Source organism: Hypoxylon fragiforme (assembly GCF_022984875.1).
Source record: "Hypoxylon fragiforme strain CBS 206.31 chromosome Unknown GGS25scaffold_7, whole genome shotgun sequence".
Taxonomy (NCBI): Eukaryota; Fungi; Ascomycota; class Sordariomycetes; order Xylariales; family Hypoxylaceae; genus Hypoxylon; species Hypoxylon fragiforme.
This window is the reverse complement of record NW_026054762.1, coordinates 3,127,141-3,145,042: the sequence shown is the minus strand read 5'-3', so window position 1 is coordinate 3,145,042 and position 17,902 is coordinate 3,127,141. Positions and strand designations below refer to the sequence as shown.

Sequence of the window (17,902 nt, the reverse complement as noted above, 5' to 3'; positions counted from 1 at the left end):
TCACAGCCCCCCCAGTAAGTGAGTTAAAGTGGTTAAAGTGAGTATTACAGGAAAAGAAAACTTTTTTTTTCTTTTCAAAATATCAAGATGACAAGATGCTGTAATGTAACTAATGTTGCACATTTGAAATCATTGATGTTGTACATTTGAAATGTTGTACATGACTATAACGTTAGTAGGTATCCACTTTAAGGACCCAACACATTGGATATTATGTACTAACTAACGGGCCGGGTCCACATAAATCCATCAAGTTCAGATTTTATACTTCATAGAAGTTCATACTTCATATTTTACTTCATATTTCATATCTACATACCTTAATAACATACCTTGATATAATTCATACGTACTTAGGTAGTAACCAGTTCATTTCTTCCTCGCGAAGAAACTAACATCGAGCGGTAAGTTTTCTCATGATATCTCTTATTTTTTCCCTTTTCCCTTTTCCCTTTTCCTTTTTCCTTTTTCCTTTTTCACTTTTTCACTCTCCACTCTCCACTTTCCACTCTTCAACTCCCAATCCTGCCGTCTTCTTTGCATCCAGCACCTCGTTACCGAACTATATAACAGTAGTGCATGGATTCACTCGGACGGCAGAAATTGATGGCTTTTGTCCTCCGCCTATTTCTTTCCTGGGCCATCTCTTGCCTACGATGGGATTAGGTACTTGGCTTTGGACTATATCCATTTCATCCATTCTTCTTCTTTTCCTACCTAGGTAGCTAAGTAGCCCTTAACTCCTTTAGGCTACTACCTATTGTCAGAAACCGATTAGGTCATCTATAAGGAATGGCGGCTTGTAATATTTGTGAGAAGCCTCTTACCCTGGAGCTCGACGATGACGACGACAGCAACCTTGAGCCCCAGCTAGTGCCCGATGACTTGGAGGTTATCTGCGGCTGTCATTACCATTGGCAATGTCTCTTTGACCAAGCCACAGAACTGGCCATTTCGCTCAAATGCCCCTCATGTGATGCAGACCTTGCAACGAACACTGCAGGGCCATCAGCTACCAACCCATTCCTACAATCAGCACCCGGCGCGGCTATATTGTCAAGATATACCAACGAGGGCGGCGTCCAAGAGAACTACGATATCCTCCCTGAAATTACTGAAGAAGCCTACCTCAAGGCCAACCCAGAAGCCCGACTCGCACGCGCCTTTCACGTCATGTGTAGCGAGGGTGACGTAGGTGGGATCGTAGAGCTCCTATCTGATGCTGAGCAGGCAGAGGAAGACGAGCCTACGATGAACCCTGCACAAGTCATTCGCTATCAGGATCCACTAGGAGATTCAAAGAGCGGCCTACATCTCGCTGTAGAAAAGGGGCAGGAGGAAGTAGCTTGGTTACTCTTGTGGATAGCCTCGACTCTACCGAGCGACGCATTTCCTAGACCGGCAGTGCAAGCCGCAGAAGCGATGGGTATCCAACGACCCAGCTCGCTAGCTTCGGAAGATATCCGTGCCCTTGCGGACAATCAAGGCCGGACAGCGGAGGCAATTGCGGCCCAAATGGGAGGTTTGTGGTCCGCGATGTTAGAGTCCGGAGCTCTGCATCCCGGAACCTAAAATCCTGACCGCAACGACATCACTTCACTCGCCACCACGCCGCCAAGCTTCTCAGTTATTGCATGACTCAGCTTCTTTGCATACGTCCAAATTATTCCCTCGAGTACCGAGATTGGCTATCAAATAAGAAAACCTTCACACACTCATCCCACAGGCGCTCTCCGTAACGCTAGTGTGACGAACCATTCGTGGATATTTAAAAACCACTTGCCTACCCCTAAATACCTTAATTCACATTGCGTCTATCACCGACCTACATGCAATATACATGATAACCACCAACGTGATTGATTGCATCTATAAATCGTTAGCCACGTTTTGCATTCATAGGCGGTGTGACAAGTGGTTATCTTGTACGGCGGAGTTTTTCCCTCATGTACAGCAAGTAGCCGAGAGCAACAATAATATCCTTGACACGAGTTATATAACAATCGAATCCTACAATGCTACCCACCCCTCGTTGAAAATCATGGTATGCTCCTTGCTTGCGATTCGGTTAGAGTACACTATCGCAATGGCATTCTCTATACCTGGAGCCGTACATTTTGACCCCTCATTGTGTTATCTTGTATAGGTGGTGTTGTATGCCGGGTGACGATATTCTGGTCAGATCATCAAATCGGGCATGTGAAGTCTCTGGCATTCTAGAAACGCAGTAGTAGCCTACCGTGCAGCCAGCCAGCCCATCCGTTAAACCCCTAAACCCCGAGGCGCGCGCCAGATCTTTGATACAGCCAAGTGATGCAGTGAGTACGGCGATGTTTCCCCCTCCTCGGAACAAACTTGTTTGCCGCACGAAACAGAACGCCTATTCACAGGCATGAGACGCATATATACCTATTGTACCTAGGTAGCTGGACCCCTAAGCTAGGCCAACCTACCTAATTGGCCTATTCTGTAGTGCCATCCCGTCACCCCCCTGTATCAGGGGTTCAACTAGGTGCAGAAAATACGTCAATCTAAGACATCTTACCCATCTACCTACATACTACATTTGCACATTTGACCTTGTTGCCATGGATAGGTACCTGTCTGTGTATGTATACCGATTGATACCTATAGTACCTATAGTCGGTACTACATCTATATGTGATGCTGATCTACAAAGCGGGGGACTAAAATTAACTCTGCATAACGTAAAACTCCGACGTCTGGATCTACAGGGTTTTTTTTTTTTGGGGGGGGGGGGGGGTTTCTTTTCTTTTCAACGTTGCAATGGTAACAGCTACAGTGGCAATGAGGATGATGATCTATGTATACACAAAACACCAACCTGCGATTTCGGAACGTGCATGTCTTTCGCTTTTGCGCGGTCTTGGTTTACATACTAGATACCGATACCTAGGCATGCATTCATTATCTATGGGATATGATAGATGATAGGTACTCGGTAGGTACATGCTAGGTTAGGTAGTAGGTAGGTTGACAATAGATCCTCGGTATGCGCACTTAAAGGAGGTTGGCACATGCGACAGAATTTGTGTAAGATGGTAAGCACTTTAGGTGTATGAAGCTACTCGTAAGTGCATGCATATCTTGGTAGCTTACATACCTAGACATACATATTCAAGCACATCTTGACCGACAATGACGGATAGCCGCAGACCCTAATGTCGTCCTCGCGCCCGGTCGACGGCACGACACCGTATATCATAGTAAGTAAGTAATACATAGCCCCCGCGTTTCGAGAGGAACGAGGGATTATCTCGATGAAACAAGTGGTGATAACCTCAATGAGCTGCCCCCATCCACACACAAACTCTAACTCATCGAGCCCGAATGTAGGTATGTTTCGTGGACGAGGTAAAAGGGCCTGGCATTACGAGACCTTCAAAACGCCAATGGCCTACTACATGTGTACTATGTAGGTATAGTAGGTAGGTACATAAGATACCGAAAGGAAGTAGCCACAGGCCCACAGCCTTACCTTAACACCCGGCCCAGCAGGACTCGGCGTCTCGTGGCTGAGCGCAGTGCTACCCACCCTTGATACAACTGTAGAAAACCTTGGGGACGTTTCTCGTCGCGGGAGGATTCTAAGGGGGGAAAGGCTCGAAGGCGATCAATCAACCTCCTCCCGAGATAGTAGGTATGCTAATTATATCAGATTCTTCTTCTTCCGTTCATGTATACTAGTAATGAGAATGGGTTTCTGCTGAGAAGGAGTGCATGAATATCTAGACAAGCACCTACCTCCGCGGGTAGGTACCTAGTTATGCAAGTAAGGAGTGTGCGTGCCAAGGAGAGTAACGAGCTCAGTACAATAGCATTGCAAAGAAAATCTACAATATGTCGAGCCAGCTGTAGGCAATGAAGCGTAATAAGCAGGTAGGCTCGTGATTAGACCATGAGTGTCACAGGTGACTACGTCAATGCGAATATTTATCTGATAGATCGGTAAAGGTCATATTTGATACAATTCTCTTGTATTTAGTAGGTGATGTTTCCTAGAGGAAAAGCCTATTCCTAATAGGCTTCTAGTATTACAATATTCAACTAGAGCTAGTATGAGGCGTATCTCATCATTGACCCTCGAGGAGTCTAGATCATGTTGCTGGCCTAGTCGGTGCGAGCATGCGTACACTCTTTCTCCCTGTCTAGTAGCCCCATCCGCTCATCCTATGCTTTATCAAACCCGACAACTCCATAATACCCTAATGTGACAAAAGAAAAAAAAACTTTTGAGCAAACAATCCGTTCTCGGAGCTGTGGCGGCACCTATCGCACTGGGTATAGAGATGGCCATTCGCATAAGAGTTGCAATAGAAATAGGGACAATTTTCATGTCCTGAGATGAGAATAAAATCAAGCCTCTGGCTGACAAGGATATAAAAACAATATCAAAACTGTGAAGGAAAGAAGCGCTAGGTATGATAAATGAAGGAACGCCGGTTGTCCACAATGGCCAATGCAGGCGATTACTAAAGGAATGACGAGAAGGGTATATATAAATAAATAAATAGAATAAAACAAGTATATAGATGCATATGGCCGGCCGTGAATCATCGATCGTGATGGGGTCATGAGTGAAGAGAAAGAAGAAAGGGTAAAATGCCCAGCAAAGGCTGAATAAAGGATGAAATATGGTAGCGGGGAGAATCGATAGGCTTAATGGGGTGAGGCTCTTCGCTGAGGCTGGAATACAGTAGCAGTCAGAAGAAACTCACCCTCTCCCTTCGTGACCGGGCTCTTGGAAGGTGGCGAAGGTGCAGGAGGCGATGTTGGAGGCGTCTTATTGAGAGATTTCGAGTAGCCGTTGTTCAGGACTTCGTGGCTGTGAGCACGATTTACATCTTTACGTTGCTGTTCCGAATTGTGCTCGTATATAAGATCAGGGCTGGCGACGGCACCATTTAGCTTAGTGAATTCACTCTCAACGTCGGCTAGAAGAGCGTAGACATCACTGTCAGCATAGATGCGAATACTCTCTATGCGCTGAAGCTCGGATTCGGTTGATGACCTCTTTTGGCTATGGCTAGTGCTATCTTCTTCCATTTCCTCGGCTGGCATCTCCGGTATCATAGATGGTACTCTAGCAACAACGCGTTGGGGCGACGATGATGGAGACGGAGATGAAGACGGAGATGGGGACGGCGACGGAGACGGAGAAGGCGAATGAGCAGTATTAGTCTTAACAGGACTTCGTGGTGGTGTCGAAATATCCGAAGGTCGACTAGGGAGTTGTGAACCTATAACTTGTTGAAGGATATCGCCTACGCCGGCCGCGTTTTTGACCATGGAAAGCGTAGCAGCTGCGGCAACGTGCTCGAGAAGCTTTTGTCTAACGCGCGTTCGTCGGTTCTCGGCTTGCTCAAGTTTGCTTACCCAGTCATCAATAGAAGCGTCAAGTTCCGCCAAAGTTTCCTCCTGCTTTAGCATTGATTCGTAACTAAACTTGGCAACGCGAGGAGATCGCAAGTATTGGCAGATGCGGCTGTGAAGGTTTCGACGTCCTGCACGCAGAGACGTATAAGTCCGGCGAAGGTACTCGGTTCTCTCATCAAGGTGACGAAGTTCCTATGAACAATTAGATGATTGTATATCGAGGCGTAGGAGAATGGGGCCTTACCTTTGAAAGACTCTCAACATCATCCTTCCTTAGTACCTCAAACCGCATTGCTTGGCCGAGCGCTTGTTTATGTAAGTAATCAACCTCAGTCGAATCCATACTGTCCACTGCTTCAGTGGCCTTCCATCCTTGAGGCAAGGTCTCAAAAGCTCGAGTATCGACGCTAACACTCCTCTTGGATGTACTTTGCTGCCTGGGAGCACCACTGATTAGTGTGCCGTCGGTCCGCTTCCTGGGGCGTCCACGATCCATAATGCTCCCCGAGTCTGATCGACCACGTGTGTGTGAATGACCCGGACCGGTTCGTTGTTGCACCTCACATTCCATCTTCGGCGGGTTTGCTACAGAGTCAGTCATCTGCTGCGAAGCCGATACTGGTGTGATTGCGCCCAGTCTTTCCCACGGCTTTGGAGAAAATCGCGATTCAGTTGGCGCTGATATCGGGGTTGGAAAGGTCGAATTCGTCATAACGGTCGTCGCTGACATAGGGGTCGTAACGGATCCTGAGGTCGAGGCAGGCGTGAAGGGAGTACGCAGTCTCGACGAGTCCTCGGTCCAGCCATGCTTCAATGTTGGTTCTTGCTGCGTTTCCTTTGGCCTGAGTATGTTTAACGATAGTTGCCGAGCTAGACGAGGAATTGGGCCGCTTTGGGTGGGTATTGTAAGGGGTGCTAGGTCCTTGGGGGAAAGCGGCTGTTTTAAAGGGGAAGAGGTAATTTTCTTTGTGTTGTCGTTTGAGACGTATGCTTCTGAGTCCTCACTCAAGTCCTCTTTGAGAGGAGATGAAAGTTCCACGATATGTCGTTGACGCCACGAATTAATAGGAGAGCTAATAGATCGTTCATGCAAAGCAGGTCGGCCTGGGATTGTGGCTACGGTGAGTCAGTCGTTGACAGGTATTTGTATTCTAAGCACACTTACGAGAATCCATTGAAACTTCCTGTACTGTTGTCATAGGTCCCAGATCGGGGACACTAACTTTCCGCCGCCTTATCAAGTTGTGCTCCTTAATGCGCATCCGGATGCCGTTCGTCACGGATGGCTTATCCGTCCTCTCTACTGATTGTGCCATGGCCATCGCGAAGGCCTGCTCCGGATCTAGCTGTTTTCCAGTAATCGGTGGTGGAAGTGGTTTCTCCTTTGGAAAGAGTTGATACTTCGGTCCCTCTGAGTTCTGCATCCTCCAAGCGGTTGTCTTCCGTTCTTCGGAAGAGCTTTCTGATGATAGCTATAGGGTATTAAGGGTTAGTTGGAAGAAAATAATAATAATCGATAGCGTCGCTCACTGAGGCGCCTGGAGAAGTGAAGTCATTAATTACCGAATCAGTAGAAGTTTGAGCGGAGAAGGCATTTGCTATATAGCTTCTGAAGCAACCACTTTCGCCATCACTGTCAACCATGCAAGCAGCTATATGGGCCATTGTACCTGTTAACCGGGGTGGAAGGGGGGGGCGCCAGGCGAACCACAAACCACGCTAATGAAGGACTATGGTCAAGGAAAGTGAATAAGGTTTTTGTATGGGGATATAATGGATCTGCACTGATTCTGCAGAGCGGGTGGGTATTGAAGCTATATACGGTATTAATGCTAGAAAGACCATCCACATGTGCAGTTAATAGACCAATTCTGTTGAGAGCAATGGGGGGGGGGGGGATCAAGTAAGTAGATATGTAGGTATGAAGGCACTTGACGTATTGTATTGTACATACCTTACTTACATGCCTCCAAACAACATTTTGCTATCCATCTATCCTTACACCCAACCCTACCTCCAACCCTACATCCAACCCTACATCCTATGGTAGTAGTATATAGGGGGGGAGCTTGAGGAGTTGGGATGCAACCTCCACTTAGGAAAGAGACGAGACGCTACCTGCATGGTAGATACAAAGTACTAGTAGTACTATGTAATAAAGTATGTATTAGGTATTGGATAATACTGCGTATGTCAGAAAGACTCGAATCGACGACATCGTGTAAGTACTTGGCTGCTTGGGTGACTCTAGGGTGACTGCACCTACTGCAGGTAGTGTTTCAACAATGGTTGATGAAGGTATCCGCCCTCAGGGTCGAGGTGTTCGGAGCAAGATGCGAAATCGGGTTTAGACAAGATGGAGAAACGGGCTTAAGTGGAGGTCCAGAATGTAAATTGCTGCCTCAACAGGGCGTTGAAACCGCTTAAGCCCTTGCCAGGGGTTATCGCACCTAAGTGACCTAACATAGGTACCTACCCTAGGTACATAATGACCAAAATTGTAGAACAAGTCTGGAGCTCTGGCCATGGTTTATGCAGGGGTTACCACCAATTGCTGCCCCCTGCTACTAGGGTATGACCTGGGAAGGAACATGGTATTGGGTTTATTATAGCAACCAACCCTCCACCATACTGGGTAACTAATAGGTAACTAATAACTATTACATAGTTTGTAGTACTATGTATCCTTCAACTTCAAGCTTGCTTGCTATTAACTACTAGGTACCTAAGGTAATAACCGAAGCTTTCAAATTCCAGCCTTCGAAGTTCCAGGTAGTTACTAAATACGCTATGTACATGTAGTATTATGTAACTGCTTCAAATGTTCCATGTTGGATGAAATAGAATGAAGTCCAATTCTGTATAACTACTTCCAAGTTACCTTTTACATACATAACCGTTTCATCAACATACGTATTGATAACCGAATGCCGATCTGCAGAGCTGGTAACATCGCAACAAAATTTGGAGGAGAAAGATTCTTATCTCCTGACGAGCTTAATTATCACTGGATGTTCTGCGGCGGCACATATGCAGCTTATATCGTCGCTTTGACAGTCTTCAACGAGTCAACAATATTACTCGAGCACAAAGCTAGGTCCGGGCGCAAGTAGAGAGGATCAAAGCATATCATGGATGTATCTAGTGTAGTAGTACTGTAGTACTGTAGTAGGCATGTACTGGGCAAGTACTGCGTGTGGGTTCAACGTTCAATGCTACTATGTACTAGGGATGTGTGAGATACCTAGTAAATACATTGAAAACCCCTCAAAAGCCATGTCCATTGTCAAGCTGGCCTCCGACTTTTGATCGGCTATGAGATGTGAGCTGCACGACAACAGGACGGCCAGTCTATCAGTGGAGGAGACTGCATATGTATGTATGTATGTATGTATGTATGTAACTACGTGCAGCAGAATGATGTAGTACTGAGATTGATCGATGGCACTTAGGTAAGTTGCCGCCTCTTGTGAGACATACATGTAGTGATGTAGAACCTGTACGAAATCCTGCATTCAAGCCAACCCCACCATCATCTACATATATGGGAGGGACCTGCTGTCACCTACACATATTATCTGAGATAAGTATGTAGTAAAAGTGGTGTATAGTACAGCATATGGCAAGGCAAGAGGCATGTTAAACCTGTGGCGATGAAACTTTGCCACGAAGCTGATCCTTGTGACGGCGGATTCTAAAGAAAGCACACAAATCTTGTTAAACGAGTGACGACAACAGCTATAACTAAACTTCTGAACTATTCTAGAGATGTGTGTGCAATAAGTGCCAATAACATATTTTCCAGCTAATGAAATAAGTCTCCAATCGGTAGTTGTCCTTGCTCGACGTCAGTATGTCAATGCGTAACAAGTGTTTTCGCGAGCTGACGGTACATAGTAGGTAATTAACTAATACGCTACACAGAAGCAATGTAACCGAGCCCAAATACGGAATGGTGTCTTATCATATTCGACGATATCCCTATTCCCTAACCCACGAGACATTTTTACTGACCTAGGTAGTTATGTACCTACTACATAGTTTCTAGTGTAATTTAATGGACTTATTCTGAGTTGAGTGTAATACAAGAGAAATCCCATCAGACATCTATCAGCGGTTTGGAGAGCATTCCCCTAAATACCTGATCATTTATGTTGACTGCGATGATGAGGCACAAGGCATGGAGTCGAAACGGTTACTTATTTCTTGAAGCTGTACGCAGTAGGTTTTTGGGATTTCATATTTCATCACAGACAGGGACCCCATCCTTGGATGGTGTAGGGGGCGAAGTATGTACGGCGTAGTACATATGATCCCCTTTACAGACTCCAAGAGTCCAAGGCCGCTGTCATTGCCCCGTACTAGGTAGTTGTATAAACAGGGGAAATCCTAGTCCCTACCCTACGCAGATACTACCATAGTAGACATCCAAGGTATTCAAGATATTCACGATAATATACATGGCACTTCCCCTGTTTCCAAGCGTCTTGTCCAATGTTATTACTTAATCGTAGAGGCGGGCTATGAAATCCCTATCACGCACGAAACAGACTTAGAAATTCCTTCTTGAGGTTCTACAGGCCTGCTAGTGTCTAGAAAAGGCCGAGACGTGCTAAATCACGACTCAAACCGGGCAATACCATCCGAACTCAAGATCGGGAAGATTGATGATCACCAGTGTTTCAAGCCGGGAGATCCACGTTGGTGTTATATACTACATATGTATAGGTTGAAAGAGTCAACTAAGTCAACTAAGTCAACTAAGTCAACTATCGGGTGGGAGACGGGAAAGGTGGACAAGAGATCTTGACTAGTTATGGCCAATAGACAGATATAGACTTTCCAAACCTTGAGAGACACCACAAAGCAAATCCCGAAGATCCTACCTATACACTTTGTTTTGGGCAAGATGCCTAAGTAACTCAACCAGTCGGGCTGTTCGGGCTGCAAAACTATCTGTAAAAGGTTTACTCAGATTTTTAGATCAACCTTCCCGTTTGCCATGGCCTTGGAGCAAAGGCGCGACTTCGATCTAAATGATCACCCTCAAGCGATCTTAACCGATAAAATATCGCGATATAAACAGGGATTATATCGGCCAATCCCATTTGTCTCTACGACGACATAGTAGAAACAAGCAGACAAGTCAGGCGGGCCTGCATACATACTAGGTACACTACATACACAGTACAGTACAATGAGTACATACTACATAGTATGTGCTCTGTCATCGAATCTCCGTCTCCAGGGCGCATTCTTTGGTTCAGCCTCCATCTTTAATACTTTAATAACGGATATAGGAGCTCACCCACAAATCATGATATTACAATATACCAATAATAAGCATAGTATAGGCTCAAGTGATGATTTCTAGAACACTTTCATTAAATTACAATTTTGCACTTTCTTAGCAGCGGGAGCTAATTGGACATTAGTTTCCATACTATGTCCATTGACTCCATTCCAATGTTGAATAGCTCAACCAGATCTTCACGTCGCAGCTTTACGAAGTATGACAGTAAAGAAAAACTCGGCAGTTCGAGATGCTCTTTATAAGGCTTGACGAGCTTTGTAAGTTTGTACATATGAGGCGCATCTACAACACCACCCAAGAAAACCGACATGGTGGATAAAACGAGGCAGGTGGGTCATGCAACTCGTCAGAGCCAACATTTGTCGCTGTTTGGGATGGTATAATATCGTATCGTCAAAATTTGCCTAGGGAGGATTCCGAACCTCACGTTGAGGACAAGGTTATCCAGTCTTCGAACTTTCCATTTTTCTATTTTTGTGAGCTGAATAATTACCCCATATCAAACATGGAACGTACCTGTAGGCAGACATAACTAATCTACTACCTATTATGGTAGGTTATGTAGGCCTATGATAGGTAGCTAATACCTCACGACATGAAAAGAAAACATCAAACTACAGCTAAACTCATTGTCTACTAAGGTTAGTATCCAGTATCACGATTCACGCCTAGTTGAGCTTAACTTCTAATACTTCCTGATTTCAAGTTAGATAGCTACTAACTAATTAGTAGTTAGTTACCAATGTGACACTACAAAGTAGTGAGGCTACGCTAAGTTGCATACTACTATGTACGCAGTACAAGCATTTGCCAAAGGAGGCCCAACTCACTCACCAAAAAGGAACAGCCTAGCCGGATCGGGGACTTTGTCCGTAGCTCGAAAACAAAACCTAGATCTTCATGAGCATGACCTAGAGAATTCCTTCGAGGTGGCCTCATTCCCCACGTTTGGAGCTTCGAGGACCCTACATCCGTGCTAGGAAGTGCGTGAAAGTAGGTAGGCAGGCAGGCAGGGCTGTCTGTCAGTTTTCACCTCTGGTCTCAGGACTATCCGCGTTGGTATCTGAAAAGCTTCAATATGATCAATCTCAAGCTAGAATGCAGTGAGACTTACCACGCTAAGACGTCGGTTTTATATCGCAAATGCTATTTAGCTAGTATTCTTGATAACGAAGGCAAACTTAGAAGAACGTGTTTATTTCCTAAGGTAGCCTCCCAAGGCTCTTGTCTACGAGATGTCCAAATCCGAAGTCATTAAGTCTACACGAATTGGCTCAAGTTAGGTTATCGTCGTCCTAAGACTCCTAACCCAACGGCAAGAGCTACAGTGCGTCGAGAATGTTGAGCATCTCCAGGCGCGAGCCAACTCCGACAGCTCCGTCTCGTTACCACACCCAGCCCATTGGGGGTATTATGTAGAATCGTAGCGACCATAGCCTGGAAACATGGTGGTGGGAATGGGTTACCGTTGCACATGATGCATGATGCATGACATCCATGATGCGTTCAAGTATTGCTAAACTAGCGCTTCTGCAGTTGACCCTTCATTTGGTATCAACTCTGTTCGCTTACATTATTGTATTTTCTACCTTACATTCGGCGTTGACAGAGCCTCAAGGAAGACACAATGGCCAGCTGGAGTTGTTACTGTGCGTAGTACTCCACAGAAGAACTCCAATTATGGAAACGATGTTGGAAAATGTTTCTTAGTTGAAACAAAAAAAAACTGATAATACTTGGTGTTTACCTAAGTAGGTAATTACCTAGTATATTTAGAAGTTGTCAAGAACGAGGTATTAGATAATATGTATGCACGAGTATGAGATATCATTCACGATCGAGGTCTGAGAGTAATACTCCGCGTATAGTTTCTTTAACTGTGTTCATCAGTAGTTCGCAGCGTGCTTCTCTGCCAAGAAGCTATCACGAAAAACTTGTGTTTAACCTGCATGCCGTGCCATACATGGACGAAGCCTGGGAGCACGGTGCCTTTCTGAGTAGTACATGTAGTTACTACTCGAGAAAAACCCATCTTTACCCAACGTGGTGGAAGGCAACGTATGACGAGCAAATCACAACCACCGAAGCAATGCCGGGGTCATCACCATCATCATCATTACCTATCCTTCAACGTGGAGGGGCATGATACAATAGGACTAATATAGCAAGCACGTGGTGAGAAGGTCTAACTTTAGACGAACATACAATACCTAATTATGTATGTACTAGTAGTAGGCAGCTAGAGCTAATGTAGGCAGGTAGGCAGTTTAAGGGGCTTCTGGACCATTCAGCCGTTGGGTTGGAGAAACATACATACCGGATTTTGTGCCTTTCCCATGATATCCTGGATATCGAATTCCACGAGCTAAGTATATTATAGTAAGTCTCCGAAAATAACTTCCTACACCTGCAGGTATCTTACATACAATAGATGATATTAGATGTAGTAAACCCCAGAATCCCAGATACTTTTTACGTATCTACCTATAATGGTTTTATATAATGTAGTATGCAGATATCTAGGGGTCCTAGATATGTATGCACTATGATACAGTACCTGCATTTATACCTAGTACCTGGGTTTATATTATACAGGCTGTAGGTAGTTACTAGTTACTAGTAGTTATGTAGTTATGTAGTTATGTAGTTATGTAGTTAACTAACTTCGTAGCTAGGTATTATTTAGGAACTTTTCATCCCATAACTATCTGCCAAGACTCTTAGCAACCTGGATGGTAAACGGGTAGTCCCAAACCTTGCTTCCGTACTGGGAAGGCTATCCTTTCTAGTGGGTTGTTTCAGGAACGGAAAGTTTGTTTTGCATGGGTCTGATGCATGTCGTAACAGACTAGTCAGTGTGTCACAGCCCAAACTCGGAAGAAGCCATTATTAATCCTCCTAGCTTACAGGTTGAGATACGTACTAAATATGCAGGTGCGCCACAAAATCTACATAGTACCTACCTATCTGAGTAAGGTCAGTACAAAGCAGGTAAATATCTTCAACGTCCTGTTTCGATTCTAGAGCGATTATGAGCGTAGGTAGGTAAATATTTCGCATTTTCCGCTGCTCATTCCAAAGTCCTCAATAACTGCGCAAACTGCGGTTATTTTCTTATTCATCTACAACTTGTACATAGATGGATCGGCATTTGAGGTTTGAGTTTAGCATACCTAGGATACTACATATGTACATACATATGTACATGTAGGTATGCATGTTCAACATTGAAGTTTCTACATTGCCATGCCCTTATCAGCTTCATATGTATAACAGTTTAACTTGGATAATAGAATACGTATGTATTATGCTTATATCGACTCAGGCTACTACAGTAAACCTTGGCCATAACGATTCGGTAGACAACGATATTTTTGTATAACGATATAATTTTGGGAACATTGCAATTTTGTATGGGAAATAACGATATTTTAACCTTAGCGATATATCGTTAATTTTTTGACCGCCACCACCAAGATCGTTATGGACCATGTGTAAAAAACCGTTTATTTTGATAAATTTTTGGTGGAATAAGTGGAATTTTGCGTTTGGTAGCCAATTGGACTGTCCTTTTTTCAGGTAAATCTAATCACCGCCACGATATCTAATCGCCGAAAAATTGGCTTACTGCATAATATCTTTTAAATATGAAAGGAATTTAAAAGAACAATATTAGGTAAGTACCTTTTCTAATAAAATGGCAGTAAAGGTACAACGGAAGTACACGGACCATGACAGTGGGTCCATCTCTACATAACGATACCTCTCTATAACGAATTAAGAGTGGTGTTTTTTCCATATCGTTATGGCCAAGGTTTACTGTACCTCCATTGAGTCCATTCAATTCAATGTTGAGGAAACTTCCGGGGTTTAGGCTTCAAACGGCTTGCCTCGGGAAATAACTAACATTGAAGCGGGCACCTGCATATCTAGCGCTATATGATGTAGTTACTAGTTAGTGGCTTAGCCGATTTCAGCAGGAGGCTTGGGTACCTACATGTACGTAAAGTGCAACATCACGGGACATCTTGTCAAGTGTAATGTGAAGAAGTCGAATAACTTCATGAGGGGTAGTCTTCTCTTTAGGTCCATCCGGGTCACCATCCGCAACGTCGATCCGTCATTTTTATCAGTGCACGTCCATTTTCGACGCTTCAGCCTTGCCCCCAACAAAAGAATCATGGCGCCTCGTGATCCTAACACCTTGGCTAACTATGCTGATTGGGGTATGAGGCATACAACAGTTAACTTCAAGGTCAACTTTGAGAAGAAGCGGCTGGAAGGTTCTGTCACCTTAGAGCTAGAGTCTCTAACAGACAAGAAGAGCCACGAGATCATTCTCGACACCAATCATCTGTCTATTTCATCGGTAAAGCTCGACTCCGCAAAGTCGGATTGGGCTGTCAAAGATCGGGTTGAGCCATATGGCGCCCCTCTTTATGTTTCCGTGCCGGATGGCGTATCCCAGGGGGGTATTGTGAAGCTAGATATCGCTCTAGAGACTACTGAACAATGTGTCGGCTTGCAGTGGATGACCCCAGCTCAGACCGGTAACAAGAAGCATCCGTATGTCTATTCTCAATGCCAGGCAATCCTAGCTCGGTCCATCTTCCCGTGTCAAGACACCCCGGATGTCAAATCCACTTTCACTTTCAACATCACATCGCCTCTTCCCGTAGTTGCGAGTGGGCTTCCTGTACCCTCAGACCCGAACAGTAGCGGAGATGGCGACAAGCTATTCCGCTTCGAGCAAAAGGTCCCTATTCCCTCATACCTATTTGCATTGGCCTCGGGAGATATCGCCACTGCGCGTATTGGGAAACGATCCGTGGTAGCTACAGGTCCGGAGGCCCTCGAGGGTGCGAAATGGGAGCTCGAGTCGGACTTGGACAAATTCCTTCAAGTGGCAGAGAAGCTTATCTTCGACTACCAGTGGGGCGAATACAACGTATTGGTATTGCCCCCTAGTTTTGCTTACGGAGGTAAGGTTTCTGATTGGCATCACAATATGGCCCTGGATATCATTAGCTTACCATCTTAGGAATGGAAAACCCCATCTTCACTTTTGCTACGCCTACTATCATCAGCGGGGACCGTCAGAACGTGGATGTTATTGCACATGAGTTGAGCCACAGTTGGAGTGGCAATCTCGTAGGCTGCGCATCGTGGGAACACTTGTGAGTAATGATCAATGACCTTTCCTCAACTGAGATAAGCTGAATCTAGCTATAGTTGGTTGAATGAGGGATGGACTACCTATCTCGAACGGCGTATTGGTGCCGTGGTCCACGGCGACCCTCAGTTTGACTTCTCAGCTATTATTGGCTGGAAGGCTCTTGGTAGGCACCTACTCAGCGAACATTATTCGTTCAAGACTAACGAACCTACAGAGGACTCTGTCTCGCTATTTGGGGCTGATCACGAATTCACTAAACTCATCATCAACCATAAAGGGGTGGATCCTGAGGATGCTTTCAGCTCGATTCCCTACGAGAAGGGCTTCCACTTCCTCTACTATCTTGACAGGCTTGTGGGGCGAGAGCACTTCGATAAGTTCATCCCGCACTACTTCAAGACATGGGCCAATAAGTCTCTGGACTCATTTGAGTTCAAGAAGACGTTCCTGGACTTCTTCGAGGGGTATGGCAACGGTGAAATCAAGGAGAAGATTGCCACTATCCCGTGGGATGAGAAGTTTTATCAGCCAGGCTTGCCCCCGAAGCCCGACTTCAACACGGTTTACGTCGATAGTTGCCTGGCGCTTGCGGAGAAGTGGAAGAGCGAGGTAAGCGAGCTCAGTTCACTTATATTAGTTGAATACCTAATCTTCCTGGAATTTTGTTGGCTAAAATGTTAATCTTGATCTTGACAGGACTACCAACCGACTGCCAAAGACGTTGAATCATTCACAGCGAACCAGCTACGTGTCTTTTTGGAAGCCGTGCAGAGCTTCTCGAAACCTCTTACGGCGGAAAGGTCTCACCTCCTGGGAACCACCTATGATATCATTTCTTCGAAGAACGTCGAGTTAAAATCGGCGTACTATGTCATCGCCCTGACAGCCGGAGACAGACGAGAACTTCCTGGTGTCGTTGAACTTTTAAGCTCTGTAGGCCGTATGAAATTCGTGAGGCCATTGTTCAGGAAGCTCAAGGAGTTGGATTATGACTTGGCCGTGAAAACTTTCAAGGAGAACAAAGATTTCTACCCGTCCACTACGAAGGGACAGCTAGAGAAGGATTTAGGTCTGAAAAAGTAAATGGCTTGGATTTTCGGGCTTGCTCTACTCATCTACTACCTACATACCCATGCACTGCTTAAAGGACCGGAAAAGCGCAATGAAAAATGATAGGTAAATATAGTATTACCTATGAATGATTTGTATAGTCTTCATCTGTCGGGGCTGTTGGTGCTGGTAAATTGCTATGTAATATGATACTATCGTATGATTTGATTGGATTTGTGACGTTGCAACAGACGAAATTTGAAGAAACCGTCAGTGCCATGTGGTTGACGTGTGAACGTTGAAATGACTGTTAGGCCTTGAAACTGAGAATAAGGTGTTGAGGCCTAAGATTGAACTGTACTGCTACTCCTACTATATATGTATGCACATACCTACAGTATATGTACCGAGGTTGAGAGTAGGTAATCATATCATTGATGTGGAAGCTGCTACTTGGTTTGATCCTTTGATGATTTCAAGGTTTGGTATCAGCTGCTCAACTCTGGATTTAGGTAGGTACATAGGTACTGAGGTAATTAGCACTTCAAGTTAATTTACTCCGTACTAGGTACCTAGTAGTGTATTGTACCAGTACCACTTACAGTGATCATCCTAACACGTGAATTTCAATGTTCTTGGCATGGAATCTCCATAATTCTGGCTTTGTCAGTTTTGTGTGACGAATGATAAACCTTGAAAGTCTGTTCGGTCGCGATCGCGTTCCCCATTTCTTATTCCTAAATTTGGGTAAAACGACAAGTTGTTGACTAACCTCCACCAACCAAAATTCATATAATCATCTCCGCGACAACGCCCGACATTTTCACGGTTGACTGCTCCCGCTTGCCGGAAAGCCTCACCTTGCGCTCTCCACCGAATCCGACCGCTTATCCGTTTCTACTATTAGACTCCAACGTCAACGCGCAGCCCACTGCTGGCTCCTTCTTGTCGATAATCCCCTAGCC

At 45.0% G+C, this 17,902-nt stretch overlaps 3 protein-coding genes across 3 annotated transcripts; 2 read left to right on the top strand and 1 right to left on the bottom strand.

The window, feature by feature from the left end:
• Positions 1 to 268: 268 nt before the first annotated feature.
• GGS25DRAFT_393967 (uncharacterized protein) lies at positions 269 to 1,706 on the top strand. The gene has a single exon (XM_049258363.1). It carries the CDS (start codon positions 793 to 795, stop codon positions 1,570 to 1,572), a length of 780 nt encoding a protein of 259 aa, XP_049115169.1. The 5' UTR covers positions 269 to 792; the 3' UTR covers positions 1,573 to 1,706.
• Positions 1,707 to 4,518: 2,812 nt separating this feature from the next.
• Positions 4,519 to 7,130, bottom strand: GGS25DRAFT_393701 (uncharacterized protein). The gene is made up of 3 exons (XM_049258360.1): positions 6,563 to 7,130; positions 5,642 to 6,513; positions 4,519 to 5,589 (listed from the first exon to the last, which is right to left on the bottom strand). The coding sequence occupies exons 1-3, from the start codon at positions 6,819 to 6,821 to the stop codon at positions 4,681 to 4,683; spliced, it is 2,040 nt and encodes a 679-aa protein (XP_049115168.1). The 5' UTR covers positions 6,822 to 7,130; the 3' UTR covers positions 4,519 to 4,680.
• Positions 7,131 to 14,891: 7,761 nt separating this feature from the next.
• Positions 14,892 to 17,406, top strand: GGS25DRAFT_533586 (peptidase family M1-domain-containing protein; the record flags this gene model as incomplete). Its single annotated transcript, XM_049265687.1, has 5 exons — positions 14,892 to 15,693; positions 15,753 to 15,888; positions 15,944 to 16,050; positions 16,102 to 16,496; positions 16,584 to 17,406. The coding sequence occupies 5 exons, from the start codon at positions 14,892 to 14,894 to the stop codon at positions 16,968 to 16,970; spliced, it is 1,827 nt and encodes a 608-aa protein (XP_049115167.1). The 3' UTR covers positions 16,971 to 17,406.
• Between the last annotated feature and the right edge of the window lie 496 nt (positions 17,407 to 17,902).

Excerpts from the sequence above, each read along its gene's own strand:
- GGS25DRAFT_393701 (XM_049258360.1), bottom strand. The coding sequence starts at position 6,821 with ATGCAGAACTCAGAGGGACCGAAGTATCAACTCTTTCCAAAGGAGAAA. Across the intron at positions 6,514-6,562 it reads GGAAGTTTCAATGGATTCTC|CCACAATCCCAGGCCGACCT; the intron begins GTAAGTGTGCTT and ends GACTCACCGTAG. Across the intron at positions 5,590-5,641 it reads ATGTTGAGAGTCTTTCAAAG|GAACTTCGTCACCTTGATGA; the intron begins GTAAGGCCCCAT and ends AATTGTTCATAG.
- GGS25DRAFT_393967 (XM_049258363.1), top strand. The coding sequence starts at position 793 with ATGGCGGCTTGTAATATTTGTGAGAAGCCTCTTACCCTGGAGCTCGAC.